General features: G+C 43.9%; 1 protein-coding gene across 3 annotated transcripts in view; it reads right to left on the reverse strand.

Annotated features, from left to right (window-relative positions):
• Positions 1-19,019, reverse strand: part of cadpsa (Ca2+-dependent activator protein for secretion a) — a gene marked incomplete at both ends in the record, with an annotated part of 109,526 nt that overhangs the window by 10,424 nt on the left and 80,083 nt on the right. For 2 of the 3 annotated variants that reach the window (XM_080845572.1, XM_080845571.1), the window contains 8 exons: positions 2,781-2,888; positions 4,776-4,808; positions 5,434-5,517; positions 5,670-5,744; positions 6,838-6,985; positions 7,411-7,566; positions 11,318-11,459; positions 13,944-14,100. In XM_080845572.1, the coding sequence (XP_080701698.1) occupies positions 2,781-2,888; positions 4,776-4,808; positions 5,434-5,517; positions 5,670-5,744; positions 6,838-6,985; positions 7,411-7,566; positions 11,318-11,459; positions 13,944-14,100 (903 nt within the window). Of the gene's footprint in view, positions 1-2,780; positions 2,889-4,775; positions 4,809-5,433; positions 5,518-5,669; positions 5,745-6,837; positions 6,986-7,410; positions 7,567-10,506; positions 10,624-11,317; positions 11,460-13,943; positions 14,101-19,019 lie in introns of all 3 variants that reach the window. The other variant, XM_080845570.1, reaches the window with a different exon arrangement.

Raw genomic sequence — 19,019 nt, forward strand, 5'->3', positions numbered from 1 at the left:
CTGTGAGAAATCCCTGTTTTGAACCCAATTAACCCCGATGGACACAAACCGTGCACGCTTCAAGACCTCGACTAGTCCCGAACAGATAGGCAATTATAGCCGTGCCCAAGCACTATTCAAGAGACGGCAGATTAGCGAACACTCTTGGGGGAGAGGACAGTCAAAGGGGCCATCCCACGTCCTAAAATCCCGCCGGCCGTTGCTTTTGTTCAGCCTGAACGCCCTTCAGAAAATATGAATGGAAAACGTGAGTCTGGTCTGGAGAAATGAAGACGCACCAATTGAGAAAACCAACTTGTGTTCACACATGCAGCACAAATGTCCTCAAATCAGGCTGTTCTCAATCCAACTGTTCTGATTCAGTGGCCCGTTTTCGACAAATAAAGTGTGACTAAAATAATCATGGTGGTGAGTCACGGAGACATTTGTTTAGCGTGAAGCACTCTACAAATAATTTATTACTGAGGATGAAAAATAAATTAGGATCAACCCCTCTCCTCAACTTACACAGGTGCCCTGAAAAAGGGTCACTCCATTAATCCTTCATTCCACAACCTTAAAGGGATATTTCAACAGTGTTTTTTATATTTTGTCCATATGTGACGTTTAAAAGTGCACCCAATGAAAATAAAAATGGACAAAGGTTAATTCAACTAACTTAAACTAATTAACTAATATACATATACATTTGGAATTAACCAATAGCATACGGTCTTGTTAGTTTGCCTGATACAGTCAGGGTATGTAGTTTGTTTTGACCTATTTTTCCCTTCCTTACCATGTGTTTTTTAAGAACCTTAAAAACAGACCTGTGTGTCCGGCTTAAAAACAATAGCACATGGTATGATTGGCAGTGGAGGATGGTGTAATCTTTTCAAATAAAATAATCACCATGAAGGAATAATAACAATAATAATAAAAACATAAAAAAATTAATAAAAAGCATACTGATAAAATCTTGTCAGTGACAGGGCCTGATCGGATATCATTTTAGCAGACTTTTTTTTTTGTTCTTACAAAGGTTGTTTTGAAGGATTTACCTCTGAGTAGTGCGTGCCGAGGATGCATGTATACTGTATGAAGTATGTGTGTGTATGGGAGGAGTGTGCTGGTGATGTAGGTGGGGGGGGGGGGGCTTCAAGGTACAATCTGAAAGAGCTAGGTTGTGTGGGGGGGGAGGAGTGTGTGTGTGTGTGTGTGTGTGTGTGTGTGTGTGTGGGGGGGGGGGGGTTGGTTGGTAGAGGGGGCAGGATGCCTGAGTGAGCACGCATGGGGCAAATCTCTGAGGAGGAGGGTCATGCTAGTAGATGTACACAGGAAGATTATTTGACTCGGAATCATGCCACTTGACATAATGTGATAAAACAACTCAACGTGAGAGATAAGTTCCACTTTAATCAGGCGAGAGTGAAGGAAGATCAGGAGAAGGAGGGAGAGCACGGAGGAAGGAAAAGAGGAACAGAGAGAGAGGTGAAATGACACAGAGAGGGAGAGAGGACGGATAAATAACTGAAGGGGTGGGATAAAATGATGCCTGTTGTTTTGGCATTGGGGTAAACAAAAGCAGATGCACAAAAACAGAACAACAAATGCTGAAGATGAAGCATGACATTTGTTCAGATTGAACAAAGCAAGTAGAGGGGAAGAAATAACAAATAAGTAGCTCAAATCTCTTTTTGCCAGTCATTCCAAAGAAGACAAATAGAGAGAAACAGAGGAGTCGGAGGAGAGGAACAAGCTCTCGTCCTTTCCCCGAAAAACACAGTGGCAGTCCAGACGTGGTTAGACACCAAAACACAGCGGGTCAGAAAAGAAGCCACAGTCAAACACGAAGTAGAGACTTCAGCTCTGGCACAGTCAAGACAAACCAGCAGCGCCTCGTCAAAAATGCAAAGCGAACAAACCTTGCTCAAAAGATAGCAAACAATTTGCTTGACATGCATCACAAAGGATTATAACCCTGATGGCTCTGGTCATCATGTAAGACAGTGTTCTCCTTCTCTCTCTCTATCTCTCTCTCTATCGCTCTCTCTCCCCCTTCCTTCCTCCCTCCCTCCTCATTCTTTTGCTTTCTTTAAGCTTGCATGACAATGAGCCTGAGGTCTGAAGAGCACCCCTCTATTTGTATCCGCTAAGCAGAAGATTTACTTAAGAAATGGGGCAGTTCCCCATTAAATGAGCTCTTACTTATGATGTGTTTCTGCAACTCTGAGTGCCTTGCATGCTCTCTACTACATCAAATAATTATAAAAATAAAATAATGAATCAAAACCATTACAGGTAATACATGATCTGTTGATCATTTCCTGCTACTCTGTTATGTGTGTGTGTACTTTTTCTCCTTCTGTAAACTAGAGCATTGCTTACTTTGTGGGATGATTGAGTCCACGGCCTAAGCCCTGTTTATTGACCCTTTGTGAGAGAACACTGCTCAAGATAATCCCTCTCCAGGTTTCCGCACATATTGGTCACAAAGGAGAACAGTGTGAAACAAAGGTGCCAGCTACTCAGACACAAACCAGCGCACGCTTTTGTACACTAGAATAAAAAAGGGGCTTAGCAAGAAAACAAGTAAGGGGGGATGGTAAAGAGACAGATAGCCAGAGAGAGAGAGAGAGAGAGAGAGAGAAAGAGAAAAATCAGTCAGAAAAGAAGACACGGCTGCAGCTAGCGCAGAAGCGGGGCCTCAAAATGTGACTTATCCCTCTCATCTGGTTGTTATGTCACATTTTGGAGGGCCTCCTCCTCTGTTGGGGAGGAGACGACATTGGTTTACTTACATCAAATAACCTTTCTATGTACATCTCCTCATTGACCTTATCCCGCAGCATGTCCTGAGAGTGGCGGACCAAGGTCACGTAGCTGTCGGCAATGTCCATCCCCGGCTTCTGCAAGACAGAGCAGACAGGGAAGGAGAGAAAGAAGGTGAGACGGAGGAAAGGTAAGACAGAAAAGAGACAGAGAAAGGGACAGAGACAGAGACAGAGACAGAGAAAGAAACAAAGACAGAGACAGAGAGAGGGACAGAGACAGAGACAGAGACGGAGAAAGAAACAAAGACAGAGACAGAGAGAGGGACAGAGACAGAGACAGAGACGGAGAAAGAGACAGAGACAGAGACAGAGAAAGGGACTGTTTCAGAATGGGCTCAGAAGGGCGAACAGAGGAGTACAGCAGAACTCTCTCTTTCTCCCCCTTCTCCCTCTTCCCACAGGAAACATATAAAACATGTATACATTTAGAGGCCTAAACTCCTGTTGTAAATATTTATATATCAAAGTATTTATTGTGTGGCTTGATGATATGATAGGTGTTTGCTTTTGTTTAGTTTTTTTATTAATTATAATAATACACTAGAAGGGAAATCAGGGCATTTAGAACAATGGCAAACAAACACCATGGCAACAATAGGTTCTTATGCATTCCTATGTACTGTGGCACATGATAATTGTATATGCATGCATAATTTATCAGCACTTGGTTATTAAGCACACCCTGGGGCTTCATTAAAAGTGTTAACATGGAAGTGTACCACCAGTGGATATGTCATCTGTAACATGTTTTTTTTCTGCTCTAAATTCATCAACAGTTACACCAAAGTCAGGTATATTGTGTATCCACGTTGTCTGTTGCAAGCAGAAGTTCATTATCAAATTATAACATTGTTTTATGAAACTGTCACAACTGAAGGTGGCACGCTATTTAGTATGCACTGCGTGAAAAGTGTTGTTTGGGGCTTGCTTCATTAGCTGTGCGCTTCATTCTCAAGAGGTGTTTCATTTGCAGCAGCATCCACTCAAGACCTGCAGATGTCCATTTCAGAGAGGACTCTCAAAGAGCCTGTATTGGCAAAACATGATATGTCAGATCCAGCACTTGCAAAGTGAGCTGAGCAGTCAAAACTAAATTAGCGAGCACAGTGGAAATGTACTGCAAGACAGCGACATTTGCTCTGATGGATATTCACATAAGGTGGCGCAGTGGCAACTGACAAGCTGGTTAAAAAATGTAAAAGGCGATCCACCACAACAGGGGAGATCAGGTCATCAGAATCCGTAATTGTCAGTCACCACGAATTGAACTTACTTCACACGTTTCCAGGCACTTTTGAAAGGGTGCAAATTAACAAGTTCCTGCGACATACATTTATTTTGTGCGTTTCGCCAAACAATTACCACAGACAGAGATCTTCTTCGGGCCTCTGAGCCATAATAAAAACAGGCCCAGAGCACGTGGACTAGCTGAAAAGCGACAGGAGATGCATATAAAAATCAGAGTCATTCATGGGGGCGACGTGTTGGCAGTCAAACGAGGCCTATGAAGTGATACTAGACAAGAGTGCATGAGCGTAGCCTAGCCGGGCTTCGCTGCGGGGCTACCAGCAGGCTTGTTGTCGCACAACACTGAGAATCACAGTGTGCGCCGAGCGTGGCCACATGCCTCGCTGGCCATTTCTGCCCGTATCCATATGAATGGCCATTTGTGGGTAAAGACAGAACGCCATCTGCACCCGCTCTTCCCATTCAAAAACTAGCCTGTCGCTTCAGTGCCACCTGTCACAGACTGTATTTGGACAACATATCATAGGGATGCCACAACTAAGCGGTCCTTAAAGACTGAGTCATGCACACAGATTATATATGCGATACTAAGCCATTTGTATTGAATCACAAAGGGAATCACAAATACAAACACATACACTCACAAAGAGACAAGAGACACACACTAAAAAACAAGAAAAACAAAGAGGGAGTAACGAGTTTGTTCTCACTTACAGGTACATCCACATATTTTGAGGCTGCTTTCACCTTTAGGTTGGAAAGAAATTAGAAAAAAGGTGAGGTGTTTTGCCAAGGTTGTATTTGAACATTGTCACCCCTGTTACTGAGCCACTTAGGATGACTACAAAGGCAGAGGAGGTGTCAGGTTACAGCCTCCTCACGAGCGACTCGTGTGAGTAATACCACTGAATGTCAACTGCTGTTTAACTGACATCAAAAACATCTCGACCTCCAACCCATGCCAAAACATCTCTATCTATAGACACTGTGTCAGGCCTCAACAGGGTGAAGGAAATACAAGCAAAAGCACCATGTGTTGTAGACCTGGGGCATGTCAAACACAGTGATCTCTGCTGAGATGCATAGTCTTTCATTGACGGGCAACGAGCAATTAGCAAAGTCTGTAGCACATGAACGGAAGCTATCGTGTGGCACATGTGCTAACCCACCGATCTATGCGCTTAGGATCTTGCTTGTGGTATTAAATTAGCAAAAAGATTATGCCAAGTTATTAAACTAGCTTTAGTGCATATTTGGTGGACGTTGCTTGTTGCCAGCTGCTTGTCAGTGAAACTAGGGCCCTCTGTGTGTGACTCTGGCCTTCCCCGTGTGTGATGACAGAGACAGTGCAGAAAAGCACAAGGTATCTTACTGTGAAAGACAGAAAGGAGGAAAAGAGAGTTCCCTCGTCGTAGCGGGACAGCTTGGCCAGGACGCTCTCGAGAATAACCACAAACTGCAGGCGAGATGAGAAGAGGAGAGAAGAGAAGAAAAGAGAGCCAAAATGGCTGGTTATGTACACCCCTTATCTCCTCTCCAGTGGCACATGTGTAGAAACAGCGGCACAGCGGCACAGCTAGCAACCCTGAGGGGAAAAAGAAAGGGTACCTTTGCAACCAGCAGGGTGATCATCTCCTTCACCGTCTCCTCAATGAGATTGTCGATTTGAGAGTGGTACTGTCGCTGCAAAAAAGGAAAAAAGTGTTCTCAATCCGGGGCTGTATGCTACAATGAAGTGTGCCTGTGTGTGACAGCATTCCTTTTGTCTTGACATTCGCTGAAGGTGCGGTTTCTGGGCAATTAACTTTGTCGGGTAATTATTACCTGGCTCTAGGTCCTACGGATATGAGAGCTCTCACTTCAACACCGTGAATAGTCATAGAGTTATGTATCACATATGGTAATGGAATCAAAACAGTTTAAGTGTAACAGGAATGGGGGAAACTGTGAGGATCGTTAATTGTACATCGGGGACCTCGGGGTGAGAATTCAATTGAATTTTTAGCTGCACTTACCCAATCTTTAACAAACTTTGACGAGATGGAGGAAAAAGAAAGGAAATGAAAGACAAGCTAGAGCAGACATGGTGACAGTGAAAGACAGTAGCAAAAAGAGAAGCTCATTCAAAGCACATACAGATTCAAGAGAATTATGGTCAAGCGACAGAATAAATCTACAAAGCAAGTGAAACCATATAACATTGAAGGCAATAAAGAATTGTTGCATATGCAGTATACCTTTGTGGTATAATATATGCATATTCTAAAAAAAAAAATGATACATTTCTAATTGTATTCATACCTGCAAAAGTGCCCATGCATTTAAAACAACAACAACCACACTGGAACATGAAAGTGCAAACAGCCAATACTAAAAAAGATCTTCCCAACTTCTGATTGGTGCCCATCCTGACAGAGCAGTGTGTGTGCGCATGTGTGCAGGGTGAACAGAGAAACACTGACAGGTGGCGGGGATGTGTGTAGAGGCAGAGTGATGGGATGGTGGTGGAGCTGGCCTGAGCCTGGGAGGCTGGGAGAGGGATGGCTGGGTGAGAGAGGCTGGGAGGCTGGGAGTGGGATGGCTGGGAGAGGGATGGCTGGGTGAGAGATGCTGGGAGAGGGATGGCTGGGAGAGGGATGGCTGAGAGAGGGATGGCTGGAAGAGGGATGGCTGGAAGAGGGATGGCTGAGTGAGAGAGGCTGAGTGAGAGAGGCTGGGAGAGGGATGGCTGGGAGAAGGATGGCTTGGAGAGGGATGGCTGGATGCTCTGGCATACCTCCTGGCCCAGCTCCATGGCGCACAGCTTGGCAGACTGGGCCTTGGCGTCCACCATCACGTTGAACATGGTGCATATTGACTGCGGCACGCGGAAATCTGTTGTCCGGCTGCTCCGCTGGAGCTTCGCCTCGAAGGCGGCCCGCGTTCTGTCAATAAGCACGCCAAGCAGAGTGAGCCACTGTGTTTACCAATCTGCTTTTGTGCTGTCTGTGTATATAAGTGTGTGTGTGTGTGTGTGTGTGTGTGTGTGTGTGTGTGTCTGTGTGTGTGTGTGTGTGAGTGTGTGTGTGTGTGTGTGTGTATTTGTGTGTTAGTGTGTGTTTGTGTGGATGTGTGAGTATATGTGTGTGTGTGTGTGTGGGTGTCTATTTGTGCATTCATTTGTGTTTCATGACAAAACTTGCCAAGTGTTACTGCTAACAAAGCCTGTTTTGTTTCCGCACAGCATTTTAAGACAGCCTGTAGCATCTATAAATGATCACTGGCCTTTTGGAGTCGTGTACTGGCTCACTGGTAGTGCATTCATGCAGGCCTCCCAGTGCCTATGTGGCCAGCAGGCCCACTCTCTCACCGCTTCACACATGACTCAATCATGTCGCTGGACATCAGCTTGAGCCGGGTCTCCAGGTGTTTGCCGAACTCCTCCTCTGGCCAGTGCAGGTCCCGTATAAAGGTCTGCAAGGCATCCAGCTTCCAGAAGAGGTCCTCCGATGTCCCAGACCCATTGCTATCCATGGTGGGGTAGAGAAAGGCTGTTATGGGGGAGAACTACTGCTAATGTGCACAAAATAACCATATGGGATTTAAAGGGAAGATGCCAGGGAGAAGAGAGGTTAGGGTTCACAAACCATGATCCTCACAATACAAGAGGGATCCATTTTATTATTTTTACCATTTTATTTTACCATTTCAAGGGCCAAATTTTGGGTTGGTCATTCATGATGACTTATAGTTTCCAACATGGAGGTTTTGAGTTTAAAGTTTGGCAAATGTTTTGAGCTGTGGTAAAAATAAATGGACATGTTAAGATGTCCTCCACAAATGAATAACCATAGCGAAGGACACCTGGTTATTCAAGTAAGGGGAAAGAAGGTCAGGTCAAGGAGGTCATGCACACTGGAGGGGGAAGGTGCCTCTTGGTTCTGGGAGGGGAAAGAGGGGCACAGAGGGGCAGTGGGCTGGAGTGGTGAAGAAGGAAATCTAGTTTGGCTCGGGGGGGTCTCTCAATGGAGCTCACAGCCGGGTGGCCCACCTCAAAGGGACCTTGAGCTGGAGAAAACCAGCTGTGAGCCACCCTTTACTCCGGTTTTGGTGAGGCAGGTGTCAGTCTGGCCAAACACAAGTGATTCGTGTAGGCATTCAAAGGGAAAATGGAAGGTGTAGAGCTTCTCATGTCACTCAACCCCAGCCCCAGGTTTACCAGAGCACACCATGCCACAGGGTCGCAGGCATAGACATCCTCAGTGGAATCAGACTGTTGGGGTTAAAGGTCATTGGGGAAGGTTTGGGGGCGGGGGTGGGAGTGGTAGGCAGATTAGGGTGTTGTACTAGTGCTGGATGCCAGCTGCTTTGAAGCTGTGTCCCACTTCAGTGCACATTCTTACAAACAACAACCCCCTCCCCTAGAACACACACACACGCACACACACACACACACACACACACACACACACACACACACACACACACACACACACACACACACACACACACACACACACACACACACACACTCACACACACACACACACACACAAACACACACAACACACACACACACACACACACACACACGTCTCACTACTGGAATCTCACTGCTCCTTTCCCTCACCTTTTTTGCTACTTTTCCAGTGACCTAAAAAATCCTGGTATGGTTATTTGCTAACTAATCCAAACACATTCAAGTCCCACAGGACACACCATCTAGTCTCTACCTCAGTTTGGACGTGAACACCAGGCAAGTTTCTCTACATCACTGGAGCACTGATAGGACGGGTCTAAAGGTATCAGTAAGTAAAGACATGAAACCAGCCATAGCTAAGACCAGGAGGCTGTTCCCTGTGGATCCCGTTACTCACACACCAGCACAGACTCAAGCAGCTGTCCAGATGAACTCACACCATTCCCAAAGTCCAGGATAGAGGGCAGGTCACACGTCTGCCCTCTATACTATACACACAGGAGGAGGGAGGAGGAGACAGTGGATAGATACAAAGACACAACTCTAGATGACTCTAGGTGACTAGATAACTCTAGATGACTCTAGATGACTCGAGATAAGTCTAGATAACTCTAGATGACTTGTTATGGCCCTCCCTGACCTGCCTTGGCCCTGCCCATTGTGTGTACCACTCTCTCTGCATCAAGTGAATTGGTGTTAGGTGTGTTTAGTTCTTCCTGATTGGCAGGGGAATAAGAGGCCTGCTCTCTCCACTCTCTCCTTCTCCCTTCCTGTCTGGCATTCAACTATAGTTTTCTGTTTCGCTTGACACCCCTAGACACCGACACTACACTTGTATTCTGCTTCCACTATACCGATGGTCTTTACGTCCTTTATTTACTCATGCTCCAAGCCAAGTGTGTGTGGCAATGACAATTTTAACGTCTTCACAAATGGTATGACTGCATGTTTGCGATACAATCAGATGAATTCTCAATCATGCAATAAGTATTGAATTCTTAAACCTTGTGGCAACAAGATCTCGTTGGTCTTTTCTGGTTCTGCTTTTGTATCTGTTCCAGCTGTCGGGCTGAGGGCATGCACAGAGAGAGAAAATGGAAAAGCCACTCAGGGTTCTCTATTTCTCTCTTGGGCATAGGCGTATACATTCCCATACTGTGACCTTGGCATGGACATGACTGAGATGGAAATGGAGCAGTGTGAGTGTAAACAAGCAACCGGCACCCATTTTTCATCGGCGGCGGACTGAACTTCATTTACTCTTCTCAGAAATGAGTTTTGGCTTGCTAGCTTCCGCCGCTTTGCCTTCTCTTACACACAGCTCTGCAACCAAACTCTAGTCCAGTGCGCCTACCATGTATGTCTGTGTGTTTCCCTTGGCACACACTGAAGTCAAAAGGGTTTTCACTTCCTAAAAGTGGGATGGTTAATTTGTCAAGTGTACCTAAAGGTGCTTCTGTGCTACTCTACCGGGAAAAGAGAACAACCCTGCTCAGCAACTGAATTTGATTATTGATTCTTATTTATCACAATACTGCACAATGTCACAGGAACACTGCAACGGTTTCTACTAGACATGTCTTGGGTGGTCAATCATCGCTCCTTTTTTAAGTTGAGTTCAGAGGGTGCATATTAAGATGTCCAGAAAATATTTAACACTGATAAAAAATATTCTACCTGACAAAATAGAATCTAAAGTGGAAAAACAGCTTCTAATTAAAAATATATAAGTCCATGTCTTAATATAGAAAAATAAGTTGTATTACTTGTAATATTGTAACTATTTATTGTAATTGTAGTTATTAAAGTGGATTTTCACTGTGAATTCACTGTCAAACAATGGACAAGTAGCTCACAGCCATTTTTGAGCACTCAATTCTATTTTAAATAATTGTATCACGTTTATCCAAGTCTCTGTTAATTGAGACATATGCATGCCAAGGTCACTCATGCTTTAACTAGGACCAACACAGACTTAATACACACTCTGTGTCTGATATAGCTGCCATCCATGTTGGAGCGGAAAAGCTAGGCAGGTTAACTGGCACTGCTAGGTTTGGTACTTTTGGAAGGTTGACATTGGGTAGATTACTCGTTAGACTCCTGGAAGAAGAAGAAACAAATAGAAAGGAAAGAAAAGAAAAAAGAAAGCTGATGTAACCATGGTGATGTCAATGGAACAGTGCAAGTTAAAAGAAGAGAAAAAAAAAAACGTTGTCTTTATGGCATAGAAAAGGTGATTTACATCCAATCATGAAAACAAAAGACAGATAGCTGTGGCCTCTTGTGTTTCTAGAAAAATGAAAGAATGGAACAAACAACAGAGCAATGCATTGGTCTGAAATCAATGGAGCACTGATGGAAAATTGGCTATCCATAGACAAACCCATGAATGAGATGAGTGTAGAGTACAGGGTAGAATTTATTTTCAAATATATCTAATCTTACCTCTATTTAGAACCATCAAAAAGGCAAAAATGGATATGAACAATATTCCTGATCAGGAACCAGTCAACAGAGAATAAAGATAAGACAGACATGACAACACACATGACACAAATAGACGTCACTCCAAATGACATCTCACCTGCTGAGGGTGGCTTGAAGATGATTCACATTCACAGAAACGACAATGGATCATTTTTGTTCAAAAAGTATGGTTGTTGTATGACATATGTTAACTTGAAGACCAGACTTGTGCCATCCTTCAAACATGAACCTTTATGCATTTGTTTTTCTCAGAGTGTTGCCTTTTCCGCACTAAACCTCCATTGAAGAGCAGAAGAGGGGTCCTTACTTCACCGGCTCCCAGGATTCCCTCTCGAAGCCCCTGTGGATGGACTGGGCTATGGACGACTCCATCAGGTCCACGTATCGCACCACCAGAGGGGCGTACAGGTCCTGCAGGTGTTTGTGGAACCTTCCATTGCACAGGTTATCTGTGACAACCAAGAATAAATGATATCTAAGTATTACAGCTTTGGAGGTCTCCTTCGATTTTTTTTCTTCCATCAGCCAATCAATCGTCTTTTCATTTATTTATGTAGCTAATACATTTCACAAGTGGAATTATATTGGAACATTTGAGGACAGTGTTAATCTTTTGTTTAATTATCTTGAATGGTGTGTCATACTGACAGAGTGTGTTTCTCTCTCTCTTTCTCTCTCTCTCTCTCTGTCTCTCTATCTATCTCTCTCCAACAGAAATTAACCTTAGAAGGCCCCTTTTTTAATACGACGCTTGCTGACATCATAGAGTGTGTATTGTGTGACTTCCTCTCATCTCTATGCCGGCACGGTGATGGTGATGATGGCGGTGCTGTTTTTTTCCCCTCTCGCCTCCATCTGTGCATGTGTAGGACTCAAGGTCACTGATACACCGTGGGTGGCGTCATGTTTGTTTGACTCCTCGACCGCTTCGCTCCAATTAGCCACTTGAGCGGCTGCTGTACATTTGGGTGTGTTCGTCCACGGGCACGGACCCAGGGCCTGCTGCTCTCCCAGGCACACCCCCATGGCGGACTTTAGACCTCATTAAGAGCATGAACGCCCGGCCGGGTTTGGCGCCTGTCTAGTGCTAAGGCTATTTCCTGACACATAAGCGCACTGCGACGAGGGGACACAAACAGCGTGACCTTCTGTGTAAAATGCCCTGCAATGCTGTGAGAGGTTGACAGTGCATGTACGTATGTGTCAGTGTGAGATTGTGTGCATGAATGTGTGTGTGTGTGTGCGTGTGTGAACTGTTGTGCGTAAATCTTCTATTATTTCATCAAATAAGCAACTGCACTTTACAAATTAATGTCCCTTCCTGAAAGTCATTTAAACGTCTGTGCCAAAGCTCCTCAAGGGTGGGAACGTCATAATTTCTTCCTCATTGTTAAAAACCAGAGATGGGCTACTGGTCAATCTGGGGGTGGTTTTGTGGGTTTGGGGAAATGGATGATGTTGAGTTCTGTCCTTCCCAGTGGGCCTCATGGCTGGTGGCTCTCAGGCACACAGCTGCACCCCTCTCCCAGTGTGGAGGATCGGAGACAGCTGCTGTGTGATGTCCAATTACTGCGCCACTAGGGCCTGCTTTGTGCAAGGTGAAATAAGTCATAGTGGAGTGGCAAACAGCTTGCATTGCACCTGTATTAGGCAGAACAAGTAGCATTCTAAAAAGGCAAATTGAAATGGCAACTCTTGGAGTTCCACTGTATCAGTTGAGAAAAACACAATCCTAAGTTTAAAGTATTATTTATTTTTTTACATCCAGATCTCATGACTAATATTATTATTCAACATCTTCATCAATATTTATTAAATAGCATTAAGCATTTACAAGACTATATATTATCCCGCTGATTATACAGTTACTTGCCAAAACAATAAAAGACATTTCTCCAAAATTGTATTATTTTGTTGTCGTTTTATGGCTTCAGCTGAGAAAAAAATTGTTCTTTACGTAAATAGAAGTTTCAGGTGTTGCATAGCAATGTATTACTTCTTGACAAGGTACAATGAATTTCTGTTATGATAATAGACTACTCGTGGAATGATATGAAAGCACAATCAGAAGCACACACATATTTGTTTTTTTCGGAGGTCATTATCAAGAAATATCGAACCTCGGAACGTAAGGATGGCCGATTTAATTAATTGGAACTTTCTGGAGCATTCTGAGGAGCTGTATAACAACCGCTATAAGTTAAGCTATTATGTATGTAAAGTACTAGCATTGCAATTAAAGTGTAAAGTGAAACTGGACCTTTGCCCCTGTAATGAGATGAAACATAATACCCTAGTGAATGACTGCGGTGAAAGGCAGGTAACCAGACTACCACATGAAAAGCTGAGGAAGGAATGCCACGGGCAATTAGCCCAGTGCAGCCCCACAACTGCAGTAAGTGCCTTGCTCCCTGCGTTTCAGCACCATGGACAGTGCTTCAACAACAGCCTCTCTTCGTTAGGAATGTGGCCCTCAGCAACACCAGAGTGCAGGATTTACCATTTTCCCCTACATATATTTCTAATAGCCACCTATAAGTTCTATTGACACATTTTTCACTCAGCGGGAATGTGCAGATGTGAGATTGAGCTATTTCTTCCTGAACAGTGACATACAGAATGTGAGTATGGTCTGCGGCATACGGTAAGAGTGTATTTTCTTTCTTCCCTCTTTTTTTAATGAATCGTTAATTCAGCTGATGAATGGTTTAAAAGTGAATTCATTACAAAATGCAATTCAAGAGCTGAACAAAGCCCTAAAGGCTGAGCTGCATGACCTCTTTAAATTCTCATCTACAGTTCTGTCATAAATTGGTCCCCTAGAGAGACAGTTGCCATGCAAGTCAAATGAACTTCTACCAGGTGAAACTTGACAATTCTGCGGGCACAATCATGACAGAGGAGTGAGGGTTGTGTGGCGGGGGTACACTCACAGTCAATGCGCAGGAAGTCATTGAGCAGCTGGAAGAGGGGGAAGCTGTCCCAGCTGTCAGGGGGCTGCACCTCCAGTGCTGCATCCATGTCCACCGCATACAGGGAAAGGAAGGTCTCCGCGTGCTCCACCATCAGGTCCGACCACCACGCAAAGGCCTGCCAATAGGGAGGAAGAGAGGCAGAAAGAGAGAGAGAGAGAGAGAAACAACAAGTGAAAGAAAGAAAAAATAATCAAGGAAGAGTTTGAGAAAGACAGAGAGGGACAGAGAAGACCAGAGAAAGCAAAGACAGAGAATGATGGATAGAGACAGAGATGAAGAGATGGAGAGATGAATGAAGAGAGAAAAGAGAGGAGTATGAGAGAGTGAGATAACTGATGAGAGCCCAGAGGTTGCAGGTCTATTCTTGTTTTTTTTTTTTTTAACCTAGCTGACGGGTTGTTACTCCACAGATCTATAAATGGCCTTTTTATTCTGTCATTTTTCAGCCTGATTGACGAGTTGTCAGATCCGCTCGCTCGAGCAAAGGAGCGCTCTGACATAACACAGCTTTTAGAGCCAAGCACCCTGCTCTGAAATTCACACACACGCACACACACACACACACACACACACACACACACACACACACACACACACACACACACACACACACCTAAACACACACACACACACCTAAACACACACACGCACACGCCACCCTGAGAGCAGTGAGCTCAACCAGCATCACTAATCTTTCTCATCTGTGGAGTGACAGGCCGCCCCTCTTCACCTGGAGTCCCCTCATGCAAAAGGTCTCCCTCCTCCCATGGCACTGGGCCCTGCCTGATGCTGCGCTGGGAGGGAATCAGTGGCTCCACCATTCACATCATTGGTGGGGGCACCTCCAATGTGAATGCGTCTCACGTCTCCATGCAACAAGGCATTCGTTTCCGAAAAACCCTTCTCTATCTCTTTCTCTCTCTCTCTCTTTCTCACGCACGCGTGCACACGCACATACGCACGGAGTGATACTATCATGCAGCATGATCGGCCACCAGATACAGGATCTCAGGGATGATGTGCTGATTGGAGTCATTTCTGGACAGTGGAGGAAGGTTTTGTCACGGTAGAGTTGTTGAGATCGACCTGTTCCTGGTGGGACCAATGTGCTGATGACTTCATGTCATTCTTAAAGTTTGTTTAAAAAGGGAGAATCGGCTTTAAGAATCACATAGATGCGAGGAGGTTATTGGATAGAAGGTATTCTGAGAGGGTATAGCATGCGTTGTAGGATGTAACATCTGCTGATTGTTGTGGCTGGTACCATCAGAGACACATCCTACCTGTGATAACAATCTTTGAACCACACAGAAGGATAGCAGACTCTAGGTCTTTCCTTTACAAGGGAGACAGGCAGAAAACAGGACAGGACCAGAGTTTACACTGGCAGTTAGGCTGTTCCCATTACGAGGACAAGCCTGGATCAGACAGACAAGGAACAGCTGGGCCTGAGATGGGCCAAACATGGGGTTGGGGCTGCACACAATACAGTATCAATGCTCAAGGTGCTTGGCAGAGGCATCTTTAGTACCAGTGATGGCGCTCCCTCTCACTGGCCCACACAAATGGACGCCCTGTCCACTTGCAGCCTCTCAAGCACTTGGCCAACTCTCCACAGACAGAAGGGCAGGAAGGAAGGGATCACAACGAGCTGGAGGTAAAGGGAATTGTGGGTAAAACAGGTAAATGTTCCAGGGTGGTAGGGGGGAGTATAGTAAGGGGGTTGAGGGTTGCTTGTCATGCATAGAGTATGGAGAGAGTCAGGGAGGAGCTCAGCTCAGGCTGTGGTGTGTGTTCAGTCACATACCTCTTTACCCTGTCCAGACCAGCCCGGAAACCCCACAAGCAGTGAGAGAATAAAGAAGCGGTTATTGGGGTTAGGCTTGTGAATGTGAGCATTCATTTAGGCTTGGTTTGGTCATTTACTTTATTCTCCACCAATGTGATGAAATGCTCTGTGACTGAAAAAAGCCACTGACGAGTTGATGCAAAAGGGTAGAAGCAAAGTAAAGAATAATGATCTGGGGACAACAAGTCTCATTCTTAAGCATGGAGTCTTAAACATTTGATTTTTTTCCCATAAATAATTAATTTGACATTAATTTAAGATGCAAAAAGAAACTTATGAAAAATATGCAAGTGTGTATAAAATGAAGGTCTTAACCCAGGCACTATTTCTCATATGCAGATTAAGGGAAAATGCATCCACTTTGATTAGCAGACTTCCAAACTAGACCTGAGCAGCAGTGAAAGGCCATTCGCATCGAAGTTTTTCCATACAGAATCGGTTATGCAAACAACTAAAGGGATTTCCTCAACCAAGGATACAAGACCTCAGTCAAACTAAACTGAAATTGTGATATCATTGCTCCCAGTGTGGAGGCATAGTTATGTCCAAATTGGCAGACAAGGGGCCGTTTGTCCATTGCATGTTTAGTCTTTAGTTTGGTCTGTGTTTGTGTTTGGGGACCCTTCCCTTACCTACCCCACTCCCACGAGTGCTATATTGCTTTTATTAAACAATTCTACCGTCAACAAATTAACATTTCAACACGGAGTTATTGCCCTGAAGGGGCTGATTTTCCAGACAATGACCTGCATTCTATACATTATCCCGCTTATTATACGGCTACTTGCAAACACGAAAAAATTACTTCAGACAGTGTGTTTTCTTTACAATTCATTTGTTACCATTAATATTAAAAAGCGGAGAAAGCAGAGAAATAGTTCGTCAAAGACGTTGAACTTCAAACATTTAACAAACATTCTTTACGCAGAACGTTGGGAAGCCCCATTCAAGTGAATGGAGCATTCTACAGCATTAAGAAGAGCCGTGTAATAATTAGAAATACACAAGGCAAGGTTAAAGCTGTTTAGAGTGGAGAGCTACTGAAAGCTAGCTAATAACTGCAGACCATAAAGGTGAGATTTAAACCAATGCCTCTTCATTTCGGTCCATTAGTTTTAAAGAGTTTTCAGAGGAGCCTGACAGCTGATGTTGGAGTTTCCCGTTACTCTCTGGAATTATTTAAAAGGGTAATTACATGTTTTATTGGGTGTTGTGTGTACTCTACGTGCTCTACCACTTTAAGTGCTATGCTGGACAATCACATAATTGCACTTTATATAAATTATCCTCTATTCTCTAGGTCAAAAAATATGCAAAGTCTTATTACAAAATACTGATATAGACAACAATAAATTATGTGTGTGATTGTGTATGTGAGTCCATGTATGTGTGCCTATGTGAGTGAGTGTGTCTTGATATGTGCTTATGTGTGAGTGTGCGCGTGTTTGTGCAACAGTTTCTTTGTGTGGATATGTTTGTGTGTGTGCATGGTGTGTGTGTGTGTGTGTGCATGTTTGTGTGTGTATGAGTGCATGGTGTAGAGCTAGGATAGATTCTGTGTGTAACTGTGTATGTGCGCCCATGTATGTGTGTTTCTGTGAGTGAGTGTGTCTTGGTGTGTGCGTGTGCGTGTGCGTGTGTGTTTGTGAGACATTGGGCCCTATTTAGACGATCAGAAACGCAAGTAGGACAGCGCCAAACGCAAGTAGCTGTGTGGGCGGCTCTATGACGCATTTGCTTTTATAACGGCGGAAAAAACACAGTTTCGTCCGGCGCAAATGTCAAATGGGTTGGTCCAAAGGAGGTTACTCAGCCATAGGTGTGGTTTGGGCTTAATATGCAATAAACCAATCAGAGCGTCATCTCACATTCCCTTTAAGAGCGAGGAGCGCATATTCCATAGCGGATTGTTATTATAATGGCGGAATTACCTGGAGGAAGACCGGAAAAGTTCACAGCCGAGGAGACCGACGTGAGATTTACACCAATTTTTTGGCAAGCCATATATAATTACAAGGAAAACAAAGTATTTACCACATGAGGAAATCATTGTGATATCCATATCCAAGATATTTTAAAAATAGGCATACATCTAGCGTACACATTGACCCAAATGATTCAGGTTAATTGAAGCTGTGTGACATTTGATTTATTGTATGGCTTTGTAAAAAGCCGGGAGATAGATATATATATGGGGATGCGAGAAACCCTCCAAAAGTTAGCAAAGTCAAGCAAGCATGGGAAGATATTGCCGTGATTGTGGCTACACAATGCCGAAAACGCATTAATGACGTCCGGAGACGTGGGAAATCCAAGCTGGCAGGTAACACACGTTCTCGTGGCCTCACGGGAGGTGGATTTGCCTCGACCCAGGACCTGAGGGCAGCATAGGACATCGCTACGTCTACCCTCATGCCTGAGAGCGTGCAGGGATTTGGGGGCATGGAAATCGGCACCCAACCCAGTGCACCAGCTGACCAAACCCAAGGTACATAAATAAAGTCCACATACACAGAGATGAGTTTACAAGATTTATAATAATACTGGCATGAAATAAATGCAACAAAGCCATACAATAAATCAAATGTCACGCAGCTTCAATTAACCTGAATCATTTGGGTCAATGTGTACGTTAGATGTATGCCTATTTTTAAAATATCTTGGATATGGATATCACAATGATTTCCTCATGTTGTAAATGGGCCATTCTACCGAATTGATGCAAAGTCATGTCGGATATATTTTGAATTTTTTTATGGTTTATTCCCAAAACTTTGTCCGTATGTATATTGTACCATATCTAAAGTACACATATCTAGTAAAAGAACAGTCAAGTTTTATATTGTATTTTCAGAATGTGTCGGAATGTTTTTCCTCTTCCAAAAATTGTCACTACCGAAACATCACATTTACTATAGTAAAAAAGTATTATTATTGACCTGTTCAGATTGTGTTTCCTTCCCTTCTCTGAAGTGTATTTTTACAAATATTTCTTGAAGGTTTTCACAATGAAATCCATAGAAATGAATTTTTTACCAAATTTTCAAGTTCAATTTATCTGTTTCGGTAGTGACTGCACTGTTTCGGTAGTGACTGCCCTGTTGGATGGATATTCATTTCTCTCCCAAAATCATCCAAAAGGTGCTCTGGGCCGCCCTTTAGTCCACACAACACATTTATTTAAA

The sequence above is a fragment of the Sprattus sprattus genome, assembly GCF_963457725.1.
Source record: "Sprattus sprattus genome assembly, chromosome: 10".
NCBI classification, from domain to species: domain Eukaryota; kingdom Metazoa; phylum Chordata; class Actinopteri; order Clupeiformes; family Clupeidae; genus Sprattus; species Sprattus sprattus.